At 40.6% G+C, this 27,388-nt stretch overlaps 1 protein-coding gene across 1 annotated transcript in view; it reads right to left on the bottom strand.

Moving 5' to 3' along the window:
• cubn (cubilin (intrinsic factor-cobalamin receptor)) overlaps window positions 1–27,388 on the bottom strand; it is a 350,345-nt gene that overhangs the window by 240,697 nt on the left and 82,260 nt on the right. Inside the window, exons 19-21 of the mRNA XM_036125467.1 lie at window positions 24,354–24,529; window positions 3,279–3,444; window positions 1,939–2,161 (exon numbers count right to left, since the gene is read on the bottom strand). Coding sequence (XP_035981360.1) covers window positions 1,939–2,161; window positions 3,279–3,444; window positions 24,354–24,529 — 565 coding nt within the window. The remainder of the gene's footprint in view (window positions 1–1,938; window positions 2,162–3,278; window positions 3,445–24,353; window positions 24,530–27,388) is intronic.

Raw genomic sequence — 27,388 nt, forward strand, 5'->3', positions numbered from 1 at the left:
CCAGATACAAGCGGCTGAAATGAGTTTTCTCCGTAGTGTGTCTGGGCTCTCCCTTAGAGATAGGGTGAGGAGCTCAGTCATCCGGGGAGGACTCAGAGTAGAGCCGCTGCTCCTCCACGTCGAGAGAAGCCAGTTGAAGTGGCTCAGGCATCTGGTTAGGATGCCTCCCGGTCGCCTCCCTGGTGAGGTGTTCTGGGCACATCCCACAGGGAGGAGGCCCAGGGGAAGACCCAGGACACGCTGGAGGGACTATGTCTCTCGGCTGGCCTGAGAACGCCTAGGGATTCCCCCGGAGGAGCTGGCCCAAATGCCTGGTGAGAGGGACGTCTGGGCCTCCCTACTGAAGCTGCTACCTTCGCGACCCGACCCCGGATAAGCGGAAGAAGATGGATGGATGGCTGGATGGTGTTATTATTATTATTATTATTATTAGTAGTAGTAGTAGTAGTAGTAGTAGTAGTAGGAGGAGGAGGAGGAGGAGCAGTAGTAGGAGTGGTGGCCTAGTGGTTAGAGCAGTGTACTTGCTCTCTGAGAAGGTCAGAAGTACCAGGTTATATCCTCAGAGCCTTGAGCAAAACCCTTGGTCCTAGATGGCTCCCCAGGTGCTATAATAGCTTCCCACTGCTTCCTAACGGTGTTGGGTTAAATGCAGAAGATACATTTCGCTGGAATGTACAGTTCAATGACAAAGATTTCTTTCTTTCAACCCTGACCTCAAAAAAATTTCAAGCAGGCAGGAGACAGCTACAAGTAAATCTGTTTTATTTTCTTACTTTTCTTTCTAGCTTGGGCAGAATACCATAGGTTTTAGAAGTAGGACAGTGTGTGTGTGTTGAAAGTATTGAGCTGTTGCCTCAGACTAAGAGCTGGGTTTTCATGCAAGGATTGTCCATGTGTTTTTTTTTTTTCTTTTTCTTTATGTGTTGGAAATATTATATGACCAGCAAAGGATTTGGGTTCACAATTCCTTTGTCTTCCTTGTTTGAGCTGTGAGGACATTGTCTGCTGTTTTACGATCCTTTGTTCTGGGAAGCTAGTGCGATTTTCCGTGGAGAATCATGCATTCCTTCAGGCTAATTAGAGTATAAAGGATGGGATAATAAAACAAGGTAATTTTTTAACAGAATAAAATAACAGTTTAATATACAAATCAAACAGAAGATGTTTTGAGGAAGGTCATTTGGGTTTATGACCTTGTGTAAAACAATACTAAGATTCAAATTGTTCACATTTCTTTAAATTATTTTGCTACATTGCTGTTTACAAATATCAGGAAGGTAATTTGCACTACAAAAGCCTCTTGCTGCTATACGAATTTCAAAAACCTTTAAGTGTTTGTTTATTACTTATTTTATATATATTTAAATTTTCTATATGATTTGCTATCCATTGTTAATGTTTTTTTAAAGGAGCATTGCGCAAGTTTGAAGTTTTTTAATTCTCATACATGCCTGACATGCAAAATGAGTTATCCTTTATTTACTGCAGTTGCCTCTATAGGCTGCATTAGTCAGTTCATGAGATATTGATCAAAATCGTGTTTTCTGGACGTGGGTGTGACATGGTGGGCGATCTCGTTTACCTGGCTCCATTGTTGAGTCTCTGTCATCATTGATGCATTAGCTTTTTAGAACAAAAGCTGTATTGGCTTCAAGAATTGGCCCAAAAAAAAAAATCGGCCTCACATATTGTTGCCTGATGTCAAAATAATTGGTATCAGCCTTAAAAAATTGTTTTGGTCGATCACTAAATCCACAATTGCACTACATTTATATTACCAAAGTTTTATGAAGTTCCTAACAAAACAAAATGTGTTTTAGTTACATTTTATATTGTAGTTTTTATATTGCCAGTGAATGTTTTAAAATATTAAAACTATGGTGTGTTGCCCAAAAATATTCATATGTTTTCATGTCACTTTATGTGTATGTGCATTACCTGCCAGTCTTGTTCCCAGTTGTTCCTGTACCATCATAAACTTCGAGGTAGTCATAGTTACAGTTAGAATGGTACTCCAGGTTGAATGAGTCAAATGACAGCCGAATTAGGTTGCCTGGTAAAACACTTATGTACCAGGTACAATTGGCACCATGTGGATAGCTTGTTGGGTGACCAGGGCTGGTAATGGTGCCTGAAGGACTTGTCATGGTATGGCCACAACCTGCCACAGGAATCAAAGGGATTATACTGGAGAAATCAGACTTCTAACACTTTAAAATAAACTGTACATATGCTACATCAAATAAATGATCATACATAAAGAAAATCTTCATCCAATTTCAAAACAACATATGACTCTGTACAACAGCCTACAGTTACACAAACACAGAAGTTTTTTATTATTATTTTTTTTTTTTTTACTGTGGTACAGATCCCAGGCTGGGATCTTTGTACATGGAGTTAGCATGTTCTCCTCCATGATTGTGGGGGTTCTCTTCATTTACACCGGCTTCCACCAAAGGTCCAGAAACATGTATAACAGGTTAATCAGTCTCTCTAAATTTTGTCTTCAACATGAAAGGTTTGCATAATGACAAATTACAATAAATTTAAACTCAAACTGCTCAAATTAACACCAGTTTAAACAATTCCAAATTATATAAAATTTCATCCAATTCCTTCCAGTCAAGTGATCCTAGTTATGACACAGTACAAACAGTCATCTGATCGTGTTATCCCAAATGGTGAGTAGTTGTCTAAGGAAGTCCAGTTGCATAAGCTTTTTTACTTTGCAACAAGCCCTCCATCTGAGCAGGGATAGCGACAGTGGAAAGGAACAACTCTTTTCAATGCTATGCAGCTGTTAACAGAAGCTGAATTTATGGATGTGTCTTAAAATTTATAAGGAAGCAAATAATTAGGCTCTAACTGCAACAACTGCAAGACCTGTTAATTACATTATCACTTTTAGAATGTAGGGAGACTGGGAATTATATCAGCAGTCAACAAGTTAGATTCAGAATAGCTTCTTGACTGGTCACCAGGTATATTATGGCTAACACAGAGACATACTACTGCAATAATGCACATATTTACTCATCACCAAAGGCAATTAAGAGCAATCAAACTACCCAGAAAAAAAACCTACACATAAATGTAAATAAGGTGCAAACTGCACATAGTTACTCCAAAAGCCAGGATATAAAAGATATTCCACTAATTCTCCGAGCCAGTATGAACCTCTGAAACTAAGTAGGTTCACTTGAGTATACTCCATGTTACATCTATCTGACCAGCGAGCCTTGTCATGCAGAACTAAAAAAAAATATTCCACCCACCCTCAATGGCAAAGTCAAAAGCTGCTTCAAAGCCATGGTTGTTGACAGATGTGTCAGTGCTGAATTGGATGTACATAGATTTCTGTGTTGACTGGAGCCTGGGAGGAATCTGGTCACCACAAAATTTCCCCAGGAGGGGAGAGCTAGGTGTGGACCCATCCCTTACCTAAAAAGAGAAGATAAACATGGTCTAATAGTTTGTGATTTGCAGTTTCAGTCCATCATTTTGGCAAAAATATATATTTTATTTTATTGGAAAAGGCAACACAAAAGCAATAGTCTTTATGTCATGGTTTCCTTTAAGTGTTTGGCCCACATGCAAAACACACTCAGGAAGCAGGAGAACAATATTCAGGCTAGGGTGGTACATGGACCACACCTAGTGCTTTGGTGTTGGGGGTACTGGGATCGTGGGAGACCGGGAGGTGCGCACTACCGTGCCAGCGTGGAGGACCTGACCCTGGGGAGATGGGGGAGAGCGGACTCAGTGAGCGACACCCTGTGAAAGAGCGCTCAGATCTTGGGGGCTGAGAGGCAGGGAGACAGGCAGGTGGAGGGTGAGCGGAGGGTGAGCGGAGTCTGAACAGCGTGGGTGGTGGGAGCGGCGGCCGGCTGTCAGCTGAGGGAATTCAGGAGAGGTCCACCAGGGTGATTGAACAGGGACTTGACGGGGCCACGGGGAAGCTTCGGAGCAGGATCCGAGCAGAGGGAGCGAGGAGGCTAGGCTTGGGACGTCACAGGGCCAAGACAGGGCTGCAGAGCGGGATCCGAGCAGAGAGAGTGAAGAGGTCTTGGCTCCGGACATCACAGGACCGAGAGGAGAGCTTCAGAGCGGGATCTGAGCAGAGAGAGCGAGGAAGCTTGGCTTGGGAGCTCAGAGGTACAAGGGAGCGCTCTAGAGCGGAATCCAGAGCGTGAGGCAACCATGTTTCATGAATTGGCACTACTATTGAAATGAAATGTAGCTTAAGACTGCTGTTCTCTTTTTATTATGCTCCCCAACTGGGGTCAGATAGGGATAGCAATTAGGGACATACAAACATACACATTTTCAACAATAAAATACAACCCCTTTCTCAGTAATAAAACACAAATGCAATCACACCTACACATAACAACCTGAGGAAGTCTTCCTGAGAACTTGCAGGTTCACTCCAGGACTCATCTTCAGATAAAATGTTTCAGGACTTAATGGCAATTTCATCAACATTGCAAAGATGTTGCACATTGAAACAAAACTGCTTCGCTTTACTGTTGACAATGTAAGACCTCAGGGAACTGTGCTGCTGAGATGACTCCAGGTGTTTATCTCTGATTGCCAGGATACAGTGCTATCCTCACTTCTTTTGTCGTAGTAAAACCTTTGGATGTCTTTAGTCTTGTCCAGTTGGTACTTGACTTTGAAAGGGTCATAAGTCATCAATTTAAGTAGAGCATGAGCGGTTGGCAGTTTATTGTAGGGTCTCTTATCCATGAGTAGTTGGGCAGGTGAATGGCCAACTGACTCAAGGGGTGTTGTCCCGTAGTCCGGTAGGGCTAATTGTTTATCAGTTGCTTTGCTCCAAAGTCTCTTTAATGTTTGAACAGCCCTCTCAGCTTCCCCATTAGTGTAGTGTGTGAGGTGAAGACATTTTGTGCAGAATGCTGTAGCTTTGACAGAACTCTTTTAACTCTTCAGATGTATACTTTGGTCCATTATCTGTCCAAAGAATAGAAGGAATGCCATGCCTACTAAACTGAGATTTCAGGGACTCAATAGAGGTGCAGCTGCACTAATCGTTTAACAGTTCCACCTCTATATATTTCCACCAATATTTAACTGCTGCTTGCCCTCAAACTCAAACAGATTGGAGCCCACAACTTCAAATGATACACTATATTGCCAAAAGTATTCTCTCACCTGCCCTGACATACCACTCCTAATTAATAGGGGTTCAATATGACGTCAGCCCACCCTTTGCAGCTAGAACAGCTTCAAATCTTCTGGGAAGATTGACCACAAGGTTTAGGAGTGTGTTTATGGGAATTTTTGACAATTCGTCCAGAAGAGCTTTTGTGAGGTCACATACTTATGTTGGACGAGAAGGCCTGGCTCAGTCTCTGCTCTAATTCATCCGAAAAAGGTGTTCTATCAGGTTGAGGTCAGGACTCTGTGCAGGCAAGTCAAGTTCAGCCACACCATACTTTGCCATCCATGTCTTTATGGACCTTGCTTTGTGCACTGGTGCACAGTCATGTTGGAAGAGGAAGGGGCCATCTCCAAACTGTTCACATAAAACTGGAAGCATGGAGTTGTCCAAAATGTCTTGGTATGCTGGAGCATTCAGAGTTCTGTTCATTGGAACTAAGGGGTTAAGCCCAGCTCCTGAAAAACAACCCTACACCATAATCCCCTCCACCAAACTTTACACTTTACAGAGCATGCCTTCGTGAAAAGGGTTGCTGAGGGCCTGAATAGTTGTTGAGAAAGAGTGATATGCACCTGATAAGGCGGAGCGAGAGTGGTATGAAACTGCATTGGCATAGGGAATGTGCTATGGACCTGATTCAGCAGAGGATGAGACATATGACCTGATTATGCAGTTATATGTGCCTGATAAGGCATAGAAGAAATGAGGGAGCTTGTTGAGGCTTGGAAAGTGAGGACTAGGTCGTGCCTGACAAGGTGTAAAGAGGGTGGATTGGCTGTGCCTGACAAGGCATAGAGAGGGTGTTGATTAGACTGAGCCTGACAAAGCAGAGATGGTGTTGATTAGACTGAGCCCGACAAGGCATAGGGAGGGTGTAGGTTAGACAGAGCCTGACAAGGTGTAAAGAGGGTGTTGATTATACTGAGCCTGACAAAGTGTAGAGGGGGTGTTAATTGGACTGAGCCTTTCAAGGTATAGAGAGGGAGCGAGCATTCGATCTGCAGTCTAGGTGCAGAATGAATTGCAATAAATGAGAAGGTGATGGAGAGGGATGAAAAGTGAGGATACAGGTCAAGCCTAGGTGATAAATTATTAAATCTGAGGAAGGCTTAATAAATAATAATAAAAATGATGGAAAAACTAAAACTGAGATCTTGCCTGATGCCTAGGTGGCAGTGTTGTAGTCAAGTCACTATGCCTCGAGTCCGAGTCCAGGTTCGAGTCTCCAGTGTTCAAGTCCGAGTCAAGTCCAAGTCATTAAAAAAAAATCCGAGTCGAGTCCGAGTCAAGTCCACTACTCATCCGAGTCAAGTCCGAGTCGAGTCACTATTGATCCAAGTTTGTTGTAGGAACATGCCGTGACGTGTGATGTATGACATGAAGCAGTAACATTCCATTGCACATTTTGCGTGGACCGACTCGCGGAGCGGGGGGGGGAGGGAGACAAGTTTTGCGCGGGGGGTATCCATGTGTTTTTTCCCTGCCATTCACACACGCGCGAAAGCAACAACAAAAAAACGCATGTTAACATCACATAAACATGCAAGCATGAGTTAGTTTGGCGAGACAGCGCTGGCGGAAAGATAGCACTGCGGGAAACCCTGCATATGAAGGATGTTAAAGCCGCAAGTGGCGTCGATCGGCCTTCGCAGCCAAGCGCGCTCCGGCCTATTGGCCACCACCGCGGCTCCGGCCGGCCGGCGGGGTTCGCGCACCGCCGGCCGCCCGCCACCGCAGATGCTGTCACGCATTTTCCTCGCCCGTCCACGTTTGTGGGCAATTCCCACAAACGGGTTCGGCAGCGTTCCCCAATGACTCACAAAAAATCTGGTGCAGACTGGTCGATGCAGTGAGGAGATACAGCCGTTGGATAATGATAATGCATTTGGCCACCGGACCGGACTAAATTGTTCTGCGGGCCGAACAATTTAGTCCGATTCCTGGACGGTGACTACAAACAGAAAAAAAACGGCTGATGACGCCATGAACGCCGGGCAGGAGAAAAAACATTGACTTACCTTTCTATCAACTCGGCCCGGCTTCCAGGCTTTCTAAGCCCTCGACACTCAAGCCATCGTTTGAGCTGAACGTTGGTATGTTGTTCCATAGTTCTACCAGTAAAATGGGCGCCTGGACATCCTCTTGTGAAAGTTTAACAGCGGAAAAGTCGGTCATATCATTGTATCTGCTGCATGTGTAATGGCTGGTTGCTACGTGCGCTCTCACACTGTTTGCCCAACCTTAGCGGCAAGGGGCGTTGCTCATGAGATGGTGACGTCACGTGCGCGGTACGCCATTTAGATATTAAAATCATACACCAAATAATATTCTAATGACATTAAAATTATAGCCTAATGATATAAAAAAAGTTGAGTCTTTTTCTCAATTTCCGAGTCAGAATGATCTGAATGTGGGAGTCCGAGTCCAAGTTCGAGTCATCAGTGCTCAAGTCCAAGTCAAGTCACGAGTCTCTAAATTTAGCTAATGACTCGGACTCGACTTCGAGTCTCGGACTCGAGTACTACAACACTGCTAGGTGGTGCCTCTGGGAGGGATGAAGCGGCATGATTTTGAAAGTGTCATTGATGCCGGTTTTAGTGAGCCAACCACCTCGCCCTGATGTTTTGATAAGTAATCCACTGAAGCGTAGAAAAGGGACATGGGAGATTTAAGAAAAAAGGAATTAATATCGGGAGAGGGCCAGTGTGAGGGGCCAGGAGATTGACGATGAGTCTTTTTTTTTCTGGAGTACTTGTGAATGGCAACACCCAGAGGGCTATTGTGGAAAGAAGAGAAGGGGGGACTTAAGAGGACCGATCATATAACCCCTAGAAACATCCCTCTAGAATAGCTGAGTGACTACTTCTGGTTTGTGAAATGCAGACTGAAGGTTAGTGTATGTGAGTGTAGGAGTAGGGGAGGGAGGTGTGCCTATAAAAAGAAATCCCAGAGAGAGCGCTGTTCGATCCAGGTGATGAAGAAGAAAAGTCAATTCAACAATAATAACAGGGGTGAAAATGTAACAGGAAATCTGGTTCTGGGCCATTGATGGTACCTACAGAGGGACAAGCAGAGGGAGCTGGTAGGAAAGGGGCTTGTTGGGCTGGAAGACTGGAGGAGAAAGGAAGAAAGGGACAGTGGGTTCTCTGATGGCCGACAGCGCCACAGGAAGAACAGGAAGTGGCTTGACTGAGCATAATCAGGATTTCAGTGTCGAGAATGGAGCAGTACAAACAGACACCAGATTGAGTGAGGGTGGACACAGCCTTGGAGGCAAAGGATTTATGGTGGTGACAGAAAAGGGAGCAGCCATACTTAACATGGAGGTCAGAAATAATGGAACATATAAACATCGAGCTAAATTCTGCGCTCAGAATAAATTGAACAGATGACATCTCTAAAAATTTTAAAGGCAGCCTGAAACTCGCCAATAGACAGGTCTTTGGCGAGGAGGGGATCGGAGGATTTAAAAATGGCAGTAAAGCCTTCAGAAGAGGCGATGCGTTTAAGGAGTAGGCCAGCAAAGAGAAGAAGCATCGACATAGTAGTCGACATTCAAGAACGAACCCCTTAAGACAGGGGTGTGAAACTCAGGGTGCCAAAATTTCAAAGATGGAACAAGTCGAGGGCCAGACTGTTTCAATCTTTATTGAAAACATATTGAAATGACTTGATTGTGCATACAGAGCAAGGAACTAACAAAGTCTATATTGCAACAAGAGGTTGATGTACAGTAACAAAGACTTAGAAACTTGGTCTATCATCTCAAAACCTGTAAAGTATTAAAGCATGTGTATCATTAATGTCTGAAAGATCCTCAATCACTGCTTTTAATTACTAACAGGTCAAAACTGACTAAAATGTGTAACAGTTGTTTCTAAATACTTGCACATATTTTTTCTACTGGCAATAACATGCAAAGTGTTATGTCCTTTAAAGAAAAGCAAATATTCTGTAGTAACAAGAGAACAATGTAAAACTGACAACTTACTAAAGCTCAGTTTGCTACTCTGTGATGTTTAGTCTAGGACTGCTATACAGTAATAAAGAATCAGAAACTTGGCCTAGTATTTCAAAACCTAAAAATATGAGTGTGGTGTCTAAAATATCGTCAACAATCATGGCTTTCAAATACCAGCTAATACCTAAAATGAGTAACATTTGTTTCCAAAGACAATGGAAACAAATGTCACTTTTTCAGAGTAAATTCAAGTGAGCATATTTTTCTACAGCTAAAAACATACAAAAATTATTTCATTCAAAGAAAAATCAAATATCCTGTAGGAGCAGGAAAATATAAATGTAAAAAACTTAACTGTAATTGAAACTGAAAATGTGTTGAAGCTCAACTTCCTTCTGTGGACTCAGGTTTTCCTGACGCATCTGCGTCTCCCACAGGAACAGCTTGGTTCTAAACGCTCTCACTGTAGCTTATGTCAGTGATGACACAGCCCCGCCCCGAAGCTACATGTTGAGCACAATAAAATGGCCCATGATGTCGCACAGAAATGCCACTTCACACAGAAATCTTTTTATCTCCTAGCTCTGTTGTGTCTTTCCCTTTTCTTTCGATGAACTCACAGATTTCCTCATGCAAATCAATCCATCTTTTTTTGATTTAAACCCTTGGCTCGGTTGAAATTAACTACTGGCATTACAGTGCCCCTCATATGTTCCAATTTCAAGGCTTTCCCACATATTGATTCCTGTTGTAAGATGCAGTGATAAGCTGTTAGCGCCCCCATGACGTTTTCCTCCTGATTCTTCTTCTGGATCTTTCCCACCAATCCAGTCTTATTACCACACATAGCAAGCGCTCCAACTGTCAGTCCGACAGGTTTATCCTAAGGCGGTCACATTTAATTTACACATCTGGAAACCTCTTTAATGATATCTTTCCCTGTAGTTGTGCCAGACATTGATTGTAATCCCAAAAGCACCTCTGTTACACACAGGGCTGAGTACACTCCACGGACAAAAATTGACAGCTGGGCGCTATCAGAAGTGTCTGTGTTCTCATGCATGCCCAAAGCACGAGCAGTGCATTATGGGACTCCTATTATGGTTTTGCCAGCAATATACTGGCAGGCCAGTTCTAATTACCCCATTAATCCCATAAGAAGTTCCTGTTAATTCCTTTCTGGTATTCCAGTAAATATTAAATAATCGCGTATGCTATGGCTTTCATTGTTTTATTTTTATTTGAGATGATTTCAGCTTGGGAGGTAAGAGTGTTCACAGCGTGTTTGAGTTCTTTATTTTAATTTTGTTCCGTTTCAAGCTTTGAATGGCTGAATTCGAGGCTAACTTTAAGTTCTTTGATTTTAGAGCATAGTATTTCATGAATGGGTAGTTTGTTGTTTATGCTGGTGAAGATTCTCAGTCATCCAGGTCATGGTCATTCCAAAAAAAAAGTAAAAAACGTAAAAAACAAAGCAACTGGACTTATTTCCGCAGTTGAAGACGTTTCGCTTCCTCTCCCAGAAGCTTTCTCAATTCAAAAAGTCTGGAGTAATGATGAGTAACAAGCTTTATACCATTACCAAACAAAGGCCTGTAATGGCTTAGATAACATGCAAATTCAATCGAAACAGGTCCACCCCTTAGTAATGGGCGGTCGTTAAAGCCATTAAGCCAGCAGAATGGACCGAAACTGGTCCACTCCTCTGTAACGAGGAGTCGTTAGAGTTGTTATTGGCTTGGCTTAAAGGAACAATGTTTTGATCACCTGAAAGAGGGTGAGAGTTAAGTTGACGATTGGCTGGAATTAATCCTATAGCTGTGTTGTAAGTTTTTGAGAGTTGGAACCTAAGGCCTCCTCCTCTGTTTAAGGTTGGTCTTTCTCTCTTGACGTAGATGGCTTCCTTCACACCCCTTTCATACCATCTGTCTTCTTTGTCCAAAATGTGAACATTTTGGTCCTCAAAAGAGTGTCCTTTGTCCTTTAGGTGTAGGTGGACAGCAGAGTCTTGACCTGAGGAGGTAGCTCTCCTGTGTTGAGCCATGCGTCTGTGGAGAGGTTGTTTGGTTTCTCCAATATAAAGATCAGAACATTCCTCACTGCACTGAACTGCATACACCACTCCGCTCATCTTAGGTTTGGGGGTTTTGTCCTTGGGATGCACCAGCCTCTGTCTGAGGGTCCTGTTTGGTTTAAAATGTACTGGGATTTTGTGTTTGGAGAAAATCCTCTTGAGTTTTTCAGAGACTCCAGCAACATATGGGATGACGATGTTTTTGCGTTTATTCTTCTCACCATTATGTTCTGCAGCGGGTCTTTTGGATTTTCTTGCTGATTTGACAAAAGCCCAGTTAGGGTACCCACAGGTTTGGAGGGCATCTTTGATGTGTTTCTGTTCCTTGTGCTTCCCTTCTGTTTTAGTCGGGACATGCTCGGCCCGGTGTTGTAAGGTTCTGATGACAGAAAGTTTGTGCTCCAGTGGGTGGTGTGAGTCAAAAAGAAGATATTGGTCTGTGTGGGTGGGTTTCCTATACACTTCAATGTTGAGGTTTCCATCTCCTTCCAAATTCACCAAACAGTCGAGAAAAGGTAGCTTGTTGTCATTGGCATCCTCTCGAGTAAACTTGATGTTGTTGTCCACCGAGTTGATGTGTCTTGTGAACGCTTCCACTTGTTTTAGCTGGATTTTGACAAAAGTGTCATCCACATAACTAAGTCCAGTTGCTTTGTTTTTTACTTTTTTTTGGAATTGTTGTTTATGGACTCGAGTACACTGACCTCAATAGTCGTAGTGGCCACCCCCTTGTCTTTCTCGGTGGACCAGTCCCACCATGCTTGTTTCTGTGGAGGACTTATAGCGCATAAGATGTAAAAAGGCATCTCCAAGTAGTGTTCAAGTTGATCCAGAGTGGTGAGGGGGATCTGGAAGAGATAGATTTTTCTTTCTCTCTCTCCTTGGTTTTCCTCTCCGGATAACTTGTGATGGGTTCCAGTCTCACAGTGTCATTCCAGTGTCACTTTGTCATTCCAATCTCACCATACCCATTCATCATCTGTCTCTGTTTTTATTTTTAACAAAAACATTTCTTGCAAAGCATTTGGTATCTGAAAATGTCTTTATATGAATATCCATAATCAATGCACTCCTTGGAGGTCAGTCATCCACAATAATAAACAAGTCTCAAGGCCTTTTCATGCTGTTCAATTTGCTTCTTTCTTGCATGAGTGCTAGATTCTCTTCTGTTCAATGTCTCCAAAAGAGATCTGCAAGAGAATATGCTTGTCTCCATCATCTTCTGGAATACAGTTCCCTTTTGCTCAAAGACTCCAGGTGGTATAGTTGCTCTTGCCTTCAGCTGAGGTAAATGGTTAGGGGTTAGTGATTCTAAATCAATGGGGTAATTTGACAGTAACTATTGGTCTATCATTCAGGATGACTTGTGCCTCACACAGCGCTGTAGATAAAGTTTCATGTTCCAACGTTTGCTGTTTTAGTACAGAGAATCTTTTTGACCAGTCAGATTAGTCTTTCCCAGACTCCACCATAATGAGCCCAAAAAGGAGGGTTAAAAATCCATTTTATTCCCTCTATTAAAAGGAATGCTTTGAATCTTCTGATGATCTAGTTCGCTGAAAGCTTCATGTAGTTCTTTTTGTACTCCCACAAAATTTGTTCCACAGTGCGTCCTGATGCTTGGAACAAATCCTCTTCGGCAGATGACTCTGCATATAGAATTTATGGAGTCTGTAGTTAGGAAACTTGCCATATCCAGGTGGACAGCTTGACTAACCAGACAGGTGAAAATATCCCATTTTTACTTCAATGGTACCATAGTAATCAATGTCAATTTGACTAAGCTGAGGCAAGTCTGGATACAAATGGTCTTTGGGAAGATCCACCATTTTCTGTTTTTTCTGTTTTCTGTTGGCCTGCATTTACATGCAAATTACATTGTTACAAATAATTTTCCTGGTTGAGGAGTTTGTGTTGGGGAGCAATAACCTTTGCCTTAGTCTGGAAAGACTATGGGTTCTTGCTGAGTGTCCAACTTGATGAATCTGTTGCAGGATGAGGCTAGATATGTCCACATTCTTAGGGAGAATAATTAGGTTTTCCAGTTAATTGCACTCTTGTTTATTCTACCTCCTCCTCTCAAGATGGCATTATCAAGAGCTGGATCCAGCTTGTGTATGATGCTTCTTGAGCTGAGACATTTGCCATGTTCCAGGTAGGTAAATTCACTGTGGAAGTAGCGTTGTTATTCAAAACAAACGATAGCTCTCTCTGCTTCCCGCACTTTCTCCACTGATAGGTTTCGGGGCTCATGTTTATTATTCCGCCTTTTCTACATTTCTTTTAGAACTTTGTTTTTATTGAGTTTAACAAATGTTACAATTTGTACATTAGAAATGCAAAGTAGTCAGCTCTCAGACATTTGCTGCTGTACAAGTACATGTGATAGTAAACAATATAGACAATATAAATAATTTAGAAAACAATTAATACAAATAAAATAAAGAAAAACATAGTAAAAATAAGGCTATACTGTGCATTGTTGAAATAAGTCACCATTTGACTCTCTCTCTCCATGAAAAGCTCTCTCTGTAGTATTAAGAAGTAAATTATCTTCATCTGATATATTTCTCTCACTTTCTTAGTAAGTTGGTGGATCTGGACTCAGCCATTTAATAATAATACACTTAAGTGCAGTGGTCAGTAAAATTGCCTAGGGGTCTTTTAGGCTAGGATAATTGAAAGATTTTCCTCTTACCTACATCAATGAAAGGAAATTATGGCCAATTAGATTAGTTAGACATTTTGGATCCGGACAGGATAGTAGAGCGACTCCTAGGCACATGGTGATAATAAAAGAGTAACAGCTTGAAGATGATGTCAATGAATAAGGGTTGACTGATGAACATAAAGCTGCAATGGCACCCAACATTGGAACTCCTGCTATGCAAAGAACTTCTTGAACAAGACTATACATGACTGCTTTGCTTTACAGGTGATGGATTTCAAAACCACTGGGTCATGAACGTGACCTGGACAGGTTGGCGTTCTGAGAACATGCTTAGAACACAGTCTTGGATTCTAGAGGGAAGAACATTTAAATATGGTGATTTAGCAGCATGCATCTTGGGGTAAACGGCGTCTAAAGTAGGACACTTAACAGGAGTTGAGGTGAAATCCTGGGCTCATAACGATGCTTCATGATTTGAGAAGGCAGATTATGAGAAGGCATGGATATAGTTTTGCTCCAAGGTGATGATGTGGAGAGACATTTCACACACAGGGGGTGTGGAGACGCCCAGGACAATCTGCTGTGGTTTAAAACTGTTATGAACTTGTCACAGGTGATGTGTTCACACAGCTCATATTATTTTTATCTAGAGCTGTATGGAGCAGTTAAATGAACAGGGGGATATGTTTTTAAAGAGAAACAATGGGTTACTGTTCACAGGATGATATTTCAGTTTAGAGGTTTGTTTCAAAACCATTCAATAGGGGTGTCAGGTTTTTAGGATCTGAACCCAAATTCAGCCACACACAGAGCCACGTTTAAAGTCTTTACTGAGAATGTTGAATGGTGAAATAAAGAACCAGAAGGCTATACCAGGCTGCAGCAGCTTTTCAAATTAAGACAAAGATATGTAGGAATGCTTCTGATAAAAATACAATGAAGTTCTGGAAATCTACATAGCAATGCATCGCTTACAAACTTAAGGCTTTACTGTTTGGGTTTTAAAAAACCCAAACAGTAGAGCTGATTCAGCAAGGAGTTTCCGAAAAGGTTTTAATATAATTCTTTGTTGAGACTGACTGTGTGTTAAATGAGAAGGTGAACCATGACACAGTAGAGAGTAGACACAGCCAAGAAAGGAGTAATATAATAACATTATGTTGCAGAGAACTTTCAACTGTCAGACATTTAATGGTAAGACACACATTGGATGAATTCTGACAGGAATTATGGAGAAAAACTGCTGCAGATACATTTTAACTTTAAGATTACTCCTTTAAAGGCATACTATGCAACATTTTTCAGTTAATTAATGTGTTCCATACCGTTTTGGATGATTAAATGAGTCATTTCAGGTTGAACAAAGGTTTTCTCGGCCGTCCTGGTGGTCTGTGGGGGAAATACCGTACTTGCAATTGCAAGAGCCCTCGGCCCGCACCCACAGGCTCAGAAGTCTCGTGTAAGACCGCGAGAGTCGGTCTTGCTTTACGGCCGAGAACTCCATATGTTTTTGCCCTGCCATTCACTATATGCACGCGCGAAAGCAACAACAAAGAACCGCGTGTTAATGTCAAATAAACATGCAAGCATATCGAGTTTATTATTATTATTATTATTATTAATGTTTTTTTTTTTTTTGAATGTTGGCGAGGCGGTAGCGTGAGTTTGGCGAGGCGGTAGCGTGAGTTTGGCGAGGCAGCTGCCTCGCCAAGATAGCGCTGCGGTAAAACCCTGATGTTCATACTTTCACTGTGTTAGTCATTGTTTGTACTGCCGTTTTTTCGACTTTTCGTTGTGTTCGCCTGTCTGCTAAGTACAAAACAACCGCGCCTGGCTTGACGGAGAAACCAGAACAGCTGAGCATCTTTATGACAGTGCACTTTTACTTTCACCCTCTGAGGGGAGCCTCGCTGAAAAATCAACCCCGGTTGCATAGTATACCTTTAATATAGATCATGCAGACTGTAATAATTACAGTGCAGGATTTTAAGCAGAGAGGAATATCTTGGATGTGAAAGCGCTTTGAACGTTTTGAATAAATGACACATGAATGGGAGCTTGATAAGAACACTAATTACACTTTGTTTCTGTTTTCAAACAGAAAACAAAGCCTTGTGTCTGCCAGCCATCTCATTGCCTGAGCAAGAACTAAACAAGCATTGCCATCCAGCTGAATCATATCCTACAAGTGGAGGAACAAGAAGAGGACTGATGAAAACTGGGAAAGAAGAAGCCAGAGAACTATGATTTCTTAACCAGGAGAGATGCCTGAGAACCCTGAGCCAACCACTTTTGCGCAATTAGATTCATGTCTGCCATGTGCTCTGAACGGCCTGAAGGCTTTCTTTACGTTGCGTTCTTGACATATAGATTATTTTCATGTTATATTACTGTGTTTTTCAACTGCCCTATTCCACTGACTTACATGATTCTGTTTGATTTTATGTGTTATGACATTTATACTGTGATGTTGCATTAGGGTTTTATAATAAATAATGGAAACTGCCTGCTTCGGACACACACACTAAGACCTACAGTTCATGCAATCTTTTAGCTTTGATATAGGAAGAACCAGGATCTGGGGTCCGTTCTTCGTACAGGCCATTTTATTGTGAAATTTAGTTTTGCTTTGAATGCTTGCTTCCTGTCAAGCCGTATACTGTATTAGAAAAAACTATGGATGAATTATCTAGACACGCAGCAATACACTTTTACCATGTAAACTGATACACAGTTTACACGACTTGGAAAAGGAAGAACTTCATTTGTTTTAGATAAATAATTTTTTGTTAAAATTCCTAGTTTGCAAAAATCCTTTACTTCCAGTGTCTAAGGAATGACAACAAAATTTGGAACTCTTGACATAACAAGTAGCTTTTTAAAATAAAGTAAAATAATTAAAGGCTACCATTTTGTAGAATATTCTTGTATTTCACTTTTACTCGTCCCCATGTTGTATTTGGTCCCGTGGAGGCTCTGATGTAAAAGAACACTGTAAATATGAAATTATTAAATACAAAAATACATACTGTAGAAAATTATAGAAACATCTACCATTACGCATTAATTTGTCTGCTACTTTTTGCCAGCCCTCTCTCCTGGCATTAGCAGACTTTGAGGTGTTCCCTGTCGTTTTAATTAATGACCCAAATTCGGCATAGCCTTCCATTAAAAGCTTGTGTTCTGCTTAGGAGAAAAACTGTGGGCATTCTTTGGCCATGCTGAACAGCCAATAGCAGCGCTGCTGATCATTGTTTCTACTATCGATACATTTCCCCTTTTAAAGTGACGCATGAACACGCAGTTATGTCAGATAACTCAATCCAGCCATACTAATCATAAACAACAGGTGTGTTCGAAGAACCTAATCAGCCGTATCATGATGAAATCATCATGGATGTCTCATTTGATCTCTGATGTTTTAAGCAACGTACAAAGAATGGACCCCTCATTGGCAACTAAGATCCTTAAAATACTTGGTAATGATTATTTTCAGATTCAATATGGGGTGTTATTGCTAAGATTGGCCAAGAGCGGGATTTTCCTGGGGTCTCATCAGTTTTTACCATCTCTTAGAGGGGATGGCATTTTCTGGTGGGAAAGGCCCTGCCTGCCCTATGATGTCCCCTGCTGTTACTCCTGGATTTGTAAGGTATGAAATTGATGGATGTTTATCCATGGGAGTGGAGAGTGGAGGGTCAAGTAGCAGGTCTTTTTGGGGTGGGGGTAAAGTAGACGGATTCGACCTTGGTAACTGAACATACTTAGCCTCCCTAGTCTAATGTAAAATTAAAATAATGTGCACATAGGAACCTAAAGCAGGCCTCACTCAATTAATTGAACCCTAAATTGTAGATAAATGCTGGGACTTTGGTCTTGAGTGATATATGCTGAATTATTAATTATTCATGCTGATTGGTGTTAAATGTTTCTTTTGATGTTTGTCCAGCCCATTTTTTGGAATTGCTTTCATTGTGCTGCACACCAATGGGGTGTGGCAAACGGACATTTGAAATATTTTGTTATGTGTTGATGTGCTTTTTGGGCACATCAACAGGGGGAATTGTTGGAGATTATGAGATTACAGAGACTGGACTGCAAAATTGGTCGCCATAGAAATTACACATAAACGGACTCTGGAGGCACAGAGTCTTACATACTTGGATTGGAAAGAATGACTGTTTAGGGGAAGATGTGTCAGCAAGGACACGTCTGCATTACAGCATAATCTTCCCAACCAATGTGATGAACAGAACACTGATATCATACTGTGTGTGCCCCAGAGTGGGTGTACACAATGGGTCCTATTTAATGTCTGTGTGAGAGAATAAACGGGGCGCTCTGGCTTCTGTTGTGTTGGGTTGTTGTGAGGGCCCAGTACTGAAGCTGTAAACATCCTTCTGCCTTTTAGATTAAACATGGGAAAATATAGTTATGGTTGGAGATGGGCACCAGCAACCCCCGCGACCCCATGAGGGATTAAGCAGGTCAGAAAATGGATGGATGGATGGTTAAAGTTTCAAGAGTCTTTTTATTACTAAAGAAGTCTACAATATAAACACCACATTATCAGATAAAAGAACCTGGGGTGACCAAACAGGTTTTCTCCTATTTACTCCAAAACCACCAGGAACTGTCCCTAAAATGGCAAACTGTGGTTTAGTAAAAATATCACTCCAAAAAAGATTAATCTTTGTACATGTCCAAAATATGTGGATATGAATTTCCAGGAAAGTGACGCAGTTTCGCCAACAGGTTTCAGGATTTGCAGGATTCATTTTAGCTGTAATTTCAGGTGTCCTAAAAATTTTTAGGATTATTTTATATTTCAACTCTCTCCACAGACCGGAATTAGTAACTAAGTGTGATGGAGATGTTTTCCCACACCTTGTCAGTTATTTGAGCACCAATCTCAACCTCCCACCTTGCTTTAATGTTTAGGGTGTTGTTAATATGTAAATTTGATAATGCCTTTTAAAAAAGGCTTAAAGTGTTCAGGAGTCTATTGCCCTGTTGTATTTTTAAAAACAGTTGCTGAATTTGTGAGGGATCTAAGACTTTCACTTTATCAAAAAACTCCTTAGCTATAGATATCGAAAGAAATCTGAAAAGGAAAGCTAAAATTGATCTCTCAGCTGCTCAAAGGATTTTCAGGCAACCATTTTACTAAGACCATAGGTTGACCAAATTTTACAGCCTGCATCAATAAGAGTTGGGGCAAACCCCTAGAGGCTGGAGATTTCTGAGAGAACTAGAATTTATTTTGGGAGAATATATGACTGCTTTATTTTATGCCAGATCTTCAAAGTAACCCTAGTCCATTTACCCATTTGTATACCTTTCAAATGAGCAACTATAGAACAATTACGCAAACTCTTTTCAATATGAAGCCATTAAGTACAAGACAGATCCTAGTTCCAGGCAATCAAGGGTCTCATTTGAGTTGCCCAAGAACAATGTTTGAGGTTTGGGACTGCAAGTCTTCTGGAGGAGAAAAAGGGAAACCCTGGACACCTGTTTAATATGGGATTTAAATTACATGTCTTGGTCAAAAATAACGGCAAAGTTTTTTTTTACTTTATCACCAGAGACCAATTTAATGTTGTCCAGATTAAGTGATTGATTAAGACATTTTTTGAGTACTCTGGTCCAAAGATTACAACTTCTGTCTTGTCAGAATTTAAAAGTAGGGAATTTAAAGTAATTCAAATTTTAAAGTCAACAAGATATGCCTGTAGTCAAAGTAGTTGATTGGATTCATAAGGATTTATGGATAAATATAGTTGAGTGTCCGTTATATGTATCCAGAGCACTGAAATCCAAGTTATCTTGTGCAGTATGAGTTGCAGTTTCAGGTTTGTGTTCTTCTTCAAAAATCAGGTTTTAAGGTTTATTTTTGTAGTGTGTTAGTATCCTTGTAGGTGGAGATCTGTATATACTTAGGATGGTTTGGTGAAGTGGCATTTGGGGTACAGCACCTAAATGTCTAAAATCCACTTTGTCTTCTTTTGATTCTGGTTCTTGGTGAGAATCATAACACTCATTCATGCCATCACCCAGAGCCTTTTGGTGAACCTCATAACTTGAAGAGATTTTATCCTAGCAGTCGATGCTGCACAGTCTGATTCTAGTTATATTTGTTCCATTTTTAATTTCAGATTTGTTTCCTCTATTTGCAAAGACCAAGTTCTATGGAAAGTTCAGCATTAGATTCTGTTACATTCTTGGAGCACGCATGTGTGTGTATGCATGTGTGTGTGAGTGTTGGGGGGCAGGGGTGTAGCTACTTGGCTCCGCTGTTGTGCCAAGTAGTCAGCCTTTTATCTAATCCCCTCAACATGCAGTGGTCTATTAAAACCATTACTGAGAACATCAGCAGTCTTCAAAAACCATAACAATGGTCACATGGAAAATTAAAGTTTATGATTGTATAGGCCTGCCTTTATAATATTATAATAATACTTGACTGAATGGCAATATATATGAGTAGTATTTTGATGCAGCCTGATAAAAAATACCAAAACACACCGATAAGAAAATCGAATCAATGACAAAACACATCGGTTTCTGAGCAGTGTGACCACTGACTGAAAAGAGAAGGCACCAGGATTAACTAAACTTCACTGTTAGCCTGTTCTGGAGCAGGCTAGCTGCACAGAATACATTGCCACAGTAATTTAAGTGCTACTGCTCTTGTAAAAGCCAGGATATCTGGATTAATCCTCTATCTTAGTTTTGTGAAACAGCCCTCAGGTCTTACTACAGGGGTTGGACAATGAAACTGAAACACCTCTCATTTTAGTGTGGGAGGTTTCATGACTAAATTGGACCAGCCTGGTGGCCAATCTTCATTAATTGCACATTGAACCAATATGAGCAGAGTGTGAAGGTCCAATTAGCAGGGTAAGAGCACAGCTTTGCTCAAAATATTGCAATGCACACAACATTATGGGTGACATACCAGAGTCACCAGAGGACAAATTGTGGGTGCACGTCTTGCTGGCGCATCTGTGACCAAGACAGCAAGTCTTTGTGATGTATCAAGAGCCACAGTATCCAGGGTAATGTCAGCATACCACCAAGAAGGACAAACCACATCCAACAGGATTAACTGTGGACGCAAGAGGAAGTTGTCTGAAAGGGATGTTCGGGTGCTAACCCGGATTGTATCCAAAAAACATAAAACCACGGCTCCACAAATCACGGCAGAATTAAATGTGCACCTCAACTCTCCTGTTTCCACCAAAACTGTCCGTCGGGAGCTCCACAGGGTCAATATCCACGGCCGGGCTGCTATAGCCAAACCTTTGGTCACTCGTGCCAATGCTAAACGTTGGTTTCAATGGTGCAAGGAGCGCAAATCCAAATTGGGCTGTGGACAATTTGAAACATGTATTGTTCTCTGATGAGTCCACCTTTACTGTTTTCCCCACATCCGGGAGAGTTACGGTGTGGAGAAGCCGCAAAGAAGCGTAGCCCCAAAGAAGCGTACCACCCAGACTGTTGCATGCCCAGAGTGAAGCATGGAGGTGGATCAGTGATGGTTTGGGCTGCCATATCATGGCATTCCCTTGACCCCCATACTTGTGCTAGATGGGCGCGTCACTGCCAAGGACTACCAAACCATTTTGGAGGACCATGTGCATCCAATGGTTCAAACATTGTATCCTGAAGGAGGTGCCGTGTATCAGGATGGCAATGCACTAATACACACAGCAAGACTGGTGAAAGATTGGTTTGATGAACATGAATGTGAAGTTGAACATCTCCCATGGCCTGCACAGTCACCAGATCTAAATATTATTGAGCCACTTTGGGGTGTTTTGGAGGAGCGAGCCAGGAAACATTTTCCTCCACCAGCATCACATCGTGACCTGGCCACTATCCTGCAAGAAGAATGGCTTAAAATCCCTCTGACCAATGTGCTGGCTTGTATATGTCATTCCCAAGACAAATTGACGCTATATTGGCTGCAAAAGAAGGCCCTACACCATACTAACAAATTATTGTGGTCTAAAATCAGGTGTTTCAGTTTAATTGTCCAAATGTATCCATTTACATGTATATTATGTAAATATTTATGTAACATAAATCAAAAAAATATGTCAGTGGTTGTTGTCAGGACGCTACTGTGGCATTGAAATACCCCATTCAGCAACTCTTTGGTGGTCAATTTAATCTCTGATCACTATTGAGGGTTCATGGCTTTCTATTCAGCCTTCACATTCAGTAAAGTGTAACACAGTTCAGATGGATGTTGATACAATCTTATGCTTTGTTACCAACATCTAGATTCAATTATCCTTGTTTTTAATTGCTCAGGACTGGGGACCTGGTGATGAAGAGTGGTGTATTTAACAGCTCTAACTATCCAGATGCTTATCCACCAAATATGGGATGTGTTTGGATCCTTAGGACTTCACTGGGAAACCATACACAACTCTCCTTTAGTTGAGTTTAGAAATGTTGGGCATTATTTTGCTTCTTGGACAGTGTATCCTTCTGAATTGTGAAGGAAAAACTAATTACATATATATATAGGAGAAATATTTTTAGTAGTTTAGTGTTGTCCTAGTTGTCCTAGTTGTCCCAGACTATCTCTTATGTTTGCTCAAAAACGATAACCTTCCCCTCATCACCTCAGGATGATACGTTTCACACCAAGTTTTTCTGTTGTCATCCGAAAGGAGCTAGGGTTGCAAAAACCTGGTTTGTTGCTGTGACATTTCAGCCCCGGGGCCCATTTTTCGTACGTCGCTAACTCAGTTAGCTGGATTTGATTGTTGACGATTTGGCATGATCTTGGATCGTTTGGTTCTTCGAAAGACATCCTGCAATTGTTGTCATAGCAACATGTGTGGAAGCTTAAGCCTGCTCGAGAGTAGGCTTATTTCATGTAAACAGGATTAGATCACTCTTTATAAGCGGAGGAGATAGGAAAGTCTGTCCAACCTGTTGCGGAAGGTGCAAGAATAATTTGCAGAGCTTTTCAAATTAATCGCATATTGCGCAATAGACAGGATCCTTTAGCGTAGCGCGACAGTGTAACTGTAGAGGGATTTTTCTTGGTCGCTGTTATAAACACACAAACACATCATTTAACACTGGCTTTTAAAGAGCAAACAGTGGTGTTAGAGCCATAAATAGAGAATTTTTAAGTTATTTGTATTATGGTTTGCTTTTTATTTTTATCATATTCAGTAAGAAGATTTGTTCAGGCCATTTTATTGTGAAGTTTAGCTTTAGGCTTGCTTCCTTGTCGAGCCGTATATTGTATTAGAAAAAACTATGGATGGATTATCTAGACACGGAGCAATACAGTTTTTGAACTGTGTATGACTTGGAAAAGGAAAAACTTCATTTTTTAGAGATAAAGAATTTTTTGTTAAAATTCCCAGTTTGCACGCGTCCTTTACTTCCAGTGTCTAAGGAATGACACCTATATTGGATCTGTTGCCATAACAAGTGGCTTTTTAAAATAAAGTATAATAATTAAAGGCTACCATTTTGTAGAATATTCTTGTACTTCACTTTTACTTGTCCTCATGTTCTAGTGGGTCCTGTGGAGGCTCTGACATAAAAGAACAAAGTAAATATGAAATTATTAAATACAAAAATACATACTGTAGAAAATGATAGAAACATCTACCATGGACAACACTTTTGCATGTAATTTGTCTGCTACTTTTTGCCAGACCTCTCTCCTGGCTTTAGCAGACTTTGAGGTGTTACCTGTCGTTTTAATTAATGACTCAAATTCGGCAAACCTTCCATTAAAAGCTCGTGTTATGCTTGGGGGAAAAACTGTGGCCGTTCTTTGGCCATGCTGAACAGCCAATAGCAGCGTTGCTGATCATTGTTTCTACTATCGATACATTTCCCCTTTTAAAGTGACGCATGAACGCGCAGTTATCGCAGATAACTCAATCCAGCCATACTAATCATAAACAACAGGTGTGTTCGAAGAACCCAATTAGCCGGATCGTGATTAGCCGGATGAAATCATCTTAGATGTGTCATTTGATCTCGGATGTTTTAAGCAACGTACGAAGAACGGGACCCTGATGTGGTTAAGATTTTGATGTTGACTCATAATAGAGGATATCTATTATTGACTCATAAATGAGAAGCTTGAGGGAAAATATAAAAATTTCTGGCCAGGAAACTGTCAGATCTAAGCTTGCTTGCTAATTAGTTTATAAAGTTTTCTAGGGATTAAGGAGGTATCATTTCAAAATACATGGTTATCTTCTCTTGTGGGAAATACACACTGAGGGCTTCATTTTAATCTGATGTGTTCATGCATGAATCTTAAGTATATTTTAGTATTTGTGGCCTAATTCATTGATAAACAAAATAAGAAACAAATGTTTATACACAATTACTTGTATAGCCATTTCTCTTTTGAAATACAAACATTGTTTGTAAATGAATTGATTAAGTGAGCTGATTTCTTTACCTCAACAAAGTCAAATCTGCAGGAGCCTCCTTCAACATCAAACGACAGGAAATTCAATGTGACCACATAGCCCTCTTGTTGGTTAATGATCCACTCACAGACTTTGTTGTGGGGATAGGGATTTGGGTGGTAGGGAGAACGGAATTGTCCAGTTCCAGATAGGGTGCCTCCACAAGCTAGGAGAGAAAAAAGGAATAAATATTATTTATTGTATTGTATTGTCTGAAAGTTATGTGTTGGAGCAGCCTAAATCAAAATCCTGCAGTTTCTGGAAGAAATGACTAAACATAATGGTGGTATTAAACAAAAAAAGGAAAAAGAAACAAACTGTTGAATATTTTAATTTAAACTTTTAGTCTAAAATATTTTATTTAGACGAAAATATTTCCTTGCGCTATTAAGTGAGGTGTAAAAAATGCTGTTGTCTTTTTTATGATTTTTTCCAGCTTCTGGGAGGTGATGTAAACTTTTCTTTAGTTTATATGAAAGGATATTCTGTACTATATCCAGAATAAACATGCCATTACTTTACTCTAGGTTTTTCAATATAGACCTAGATGAAAAGGCACATGCAAAGTCCAGAATTGCATGAGATAGAGAACCTGCAGAAAGAGATAATGGTGATAACAAGGAGACAATCAAAACTCAAACCACTTTCTCTTTGCAAATTGCAAATAAAATATGCATTTCTGTTATTATTATTTTTTATTATTATGAATAATAAGTATAATAATGTATTATTATCATATTATTATTATTTATTATTATTATTATTATTATTATTATTATAAATAAATAAATATTTTTACTTTGACTGTAAGGTACCTGCCAGAATAAAAAAATGAATAAAATAACATAATCATCTTAAATGTGTAATATATTGTAGATTGGATTTGAAATTGAAAACACTGCTTTCCAAGGGACATTTTTTTATTATTCTTTTTTAAATATTAAATTTAAAAATTGTTTAAATTTACGTTGTAATTTTTTTTACCTCTGAATAGAAAAGGTGGACACATCCTTTTTATTATTTTTTCTGGAATAAAAATCCACATCTTTGGTAAATATCCCCTTTTCAATGAAGAACTGCAGGTCACGAAAGATTACAAACAAATCCATTGCATGATCAAAACTGTGGGAGTTCACAGTTAAGTACAGAGAAAATCAAATATTTAAACAAATTCAAATGTATACACTGTATGACAGTGAGAGCTGCGTTCTTCGAAGACATATGCGTGCTGGGTCCTTGCAAGGCAATATGGCAGTACCAACTGTATTTCCGGTTGTAAAGACTGACTGAGCAGGCAGCGCCCCCTGCTGTCAAGGGTACTACCCACAAGTCACAGATCATTTTTACCGTTGAGACGTTTGTGTTAAAAGTGAAAATGAAGGCGTAACTTGTAAAGTTGAATTTGTGACTCACAGCAGCAGATTTGTGCAGTTGTACTCGTTGATTTGTATTTGTGTTAAGGAAAAAAAATATATATATTTTTTTGAAGATTTTAATACACATGTTTGAATTTGTTTTGCACCATTTGTTTTAGATCAACTGTAGCAGAACTGAATGACAGACATTTATGATCTGCAACTCACAGAACACAATTTGTGTACTTGTACTCAATAATTTGAAGAGGTGTAACTTTATTTTGTACTTTTGACAGATTAAAAAAAATCTACAATTACAAAACACCAAAGTTACAATGCACAAATAGTGCATTGTAACTTTGGCTTAGAGGAAACAGGGCCTTCTCTATTGGGCCTCCCTAAGTTACAGAACAACTTACCTTTGTACATTTGACAAGGCCCTCCACTCTCCAGTTTTAAAACCTGTCTTAAAGCTGTCAGGGTTCTCTGTGTTTCCGTGCTCTAACTCTACTTCACAGGTGGTTCTAGTTGACTGGGGGGCATTGCCCACACCTGCTGCTCGTCAGGAGCCATCATCAATGGCTTCTTAAGGAGTGTTCAGACAGATGGAAGACGCCAGAGTGTTAACCCAGTCGTGGTATGCCTAGACCTCTGACCTCTCTCCTGTGCATCGTACCTGTGAGTTCTTTGAAACCTTGTTTTTGGAATAACTAGTGATGGTAAAATGAAGCCTCATGAGGCATTGAACCACTTGAGCCAACTGGTTCAAGAAAGGGTTAATTTCTTGGAGCTTCATGTGCACACGAAACCACCCACTGCCGAGGTGTATCTTAACACGTGGGATGCATTGATTTTTTGTCTGTTATGGCTCTTGGGAATGACTTCACAAAAGGTGTAAGACGAAATTATTTGTCTACATAAATTATGTATACACATATGTGTATAATAAAATATTGTTTGAATGTATTCTCTGTGTGTAATTATTCCCAAAATAGTAGTGTCATGTGATATGGCATGGTGTGTAATAATCAGACCTCTCAAGTTTGATCAAAAGTTAATAGTGAAATTATGCAAATTTTTTTTTTTTTTTGGGGGGGGGGGTATTATGGTCAACAATTTCCCCTCAGCAGCAACACTGAAGCACACAGAGGTTCACGCTGCGTTTTTACGCACAATCCAGCTGCTGATGTCTCCCTCTTTTCAGCTCAATGCACTTCTAGACTGTTCCAGTTTATAACATTCTCATCACCTTTCACAGCGACATGTTTCTCAGTCAGTCGCCGCGCTGACCAGACAAATTTCTATTGCTCTCGTCAGTGCACTCTGGGCGGTGCGGTGGGCGGATTTTACCTCAGTTGGTGCGCTGCGTTCGACGGATAAACAGTGGGGAAAATGCATAACTAAATACTGTAAAGGGCTTCTATGAAGGGAACAGGGGTACTTGACAGATCTGAGATGAAGCGCCTGATGTTACAAGTTTTTTAAAATGACCCTCAAAAGTGTGCACCTGAATTAAAGCGCGAGGCAGCAGCCCACCGAAGCGCCACTGATTCTATGTTGTTAAAAACAAAACAGCATGAAACATAGCCACTAACTCTCCTATTGACTTTAACTGGCACACGTTGCTACCGATGTGAGGACATTAAACGTAGTGATTCACGTTTTGAATG

The sequence above is a fragment of the Fundulus heteroclitus genome, chromosome 21 (assembly GCF_011125445.2).
Source record: "Fundulus heteroclitus isolate FHET01 chromosome 21, MU-UCD_Fhet_4.1, whole genome shotgun sequence".
NCBI classification, from domain to species: Eukaryota; Metazoa; Chordata; class Actinopteri; order Cyprinodontiformes; family Fundulidae; genus Fundulus; species Fundulus heteroclitus.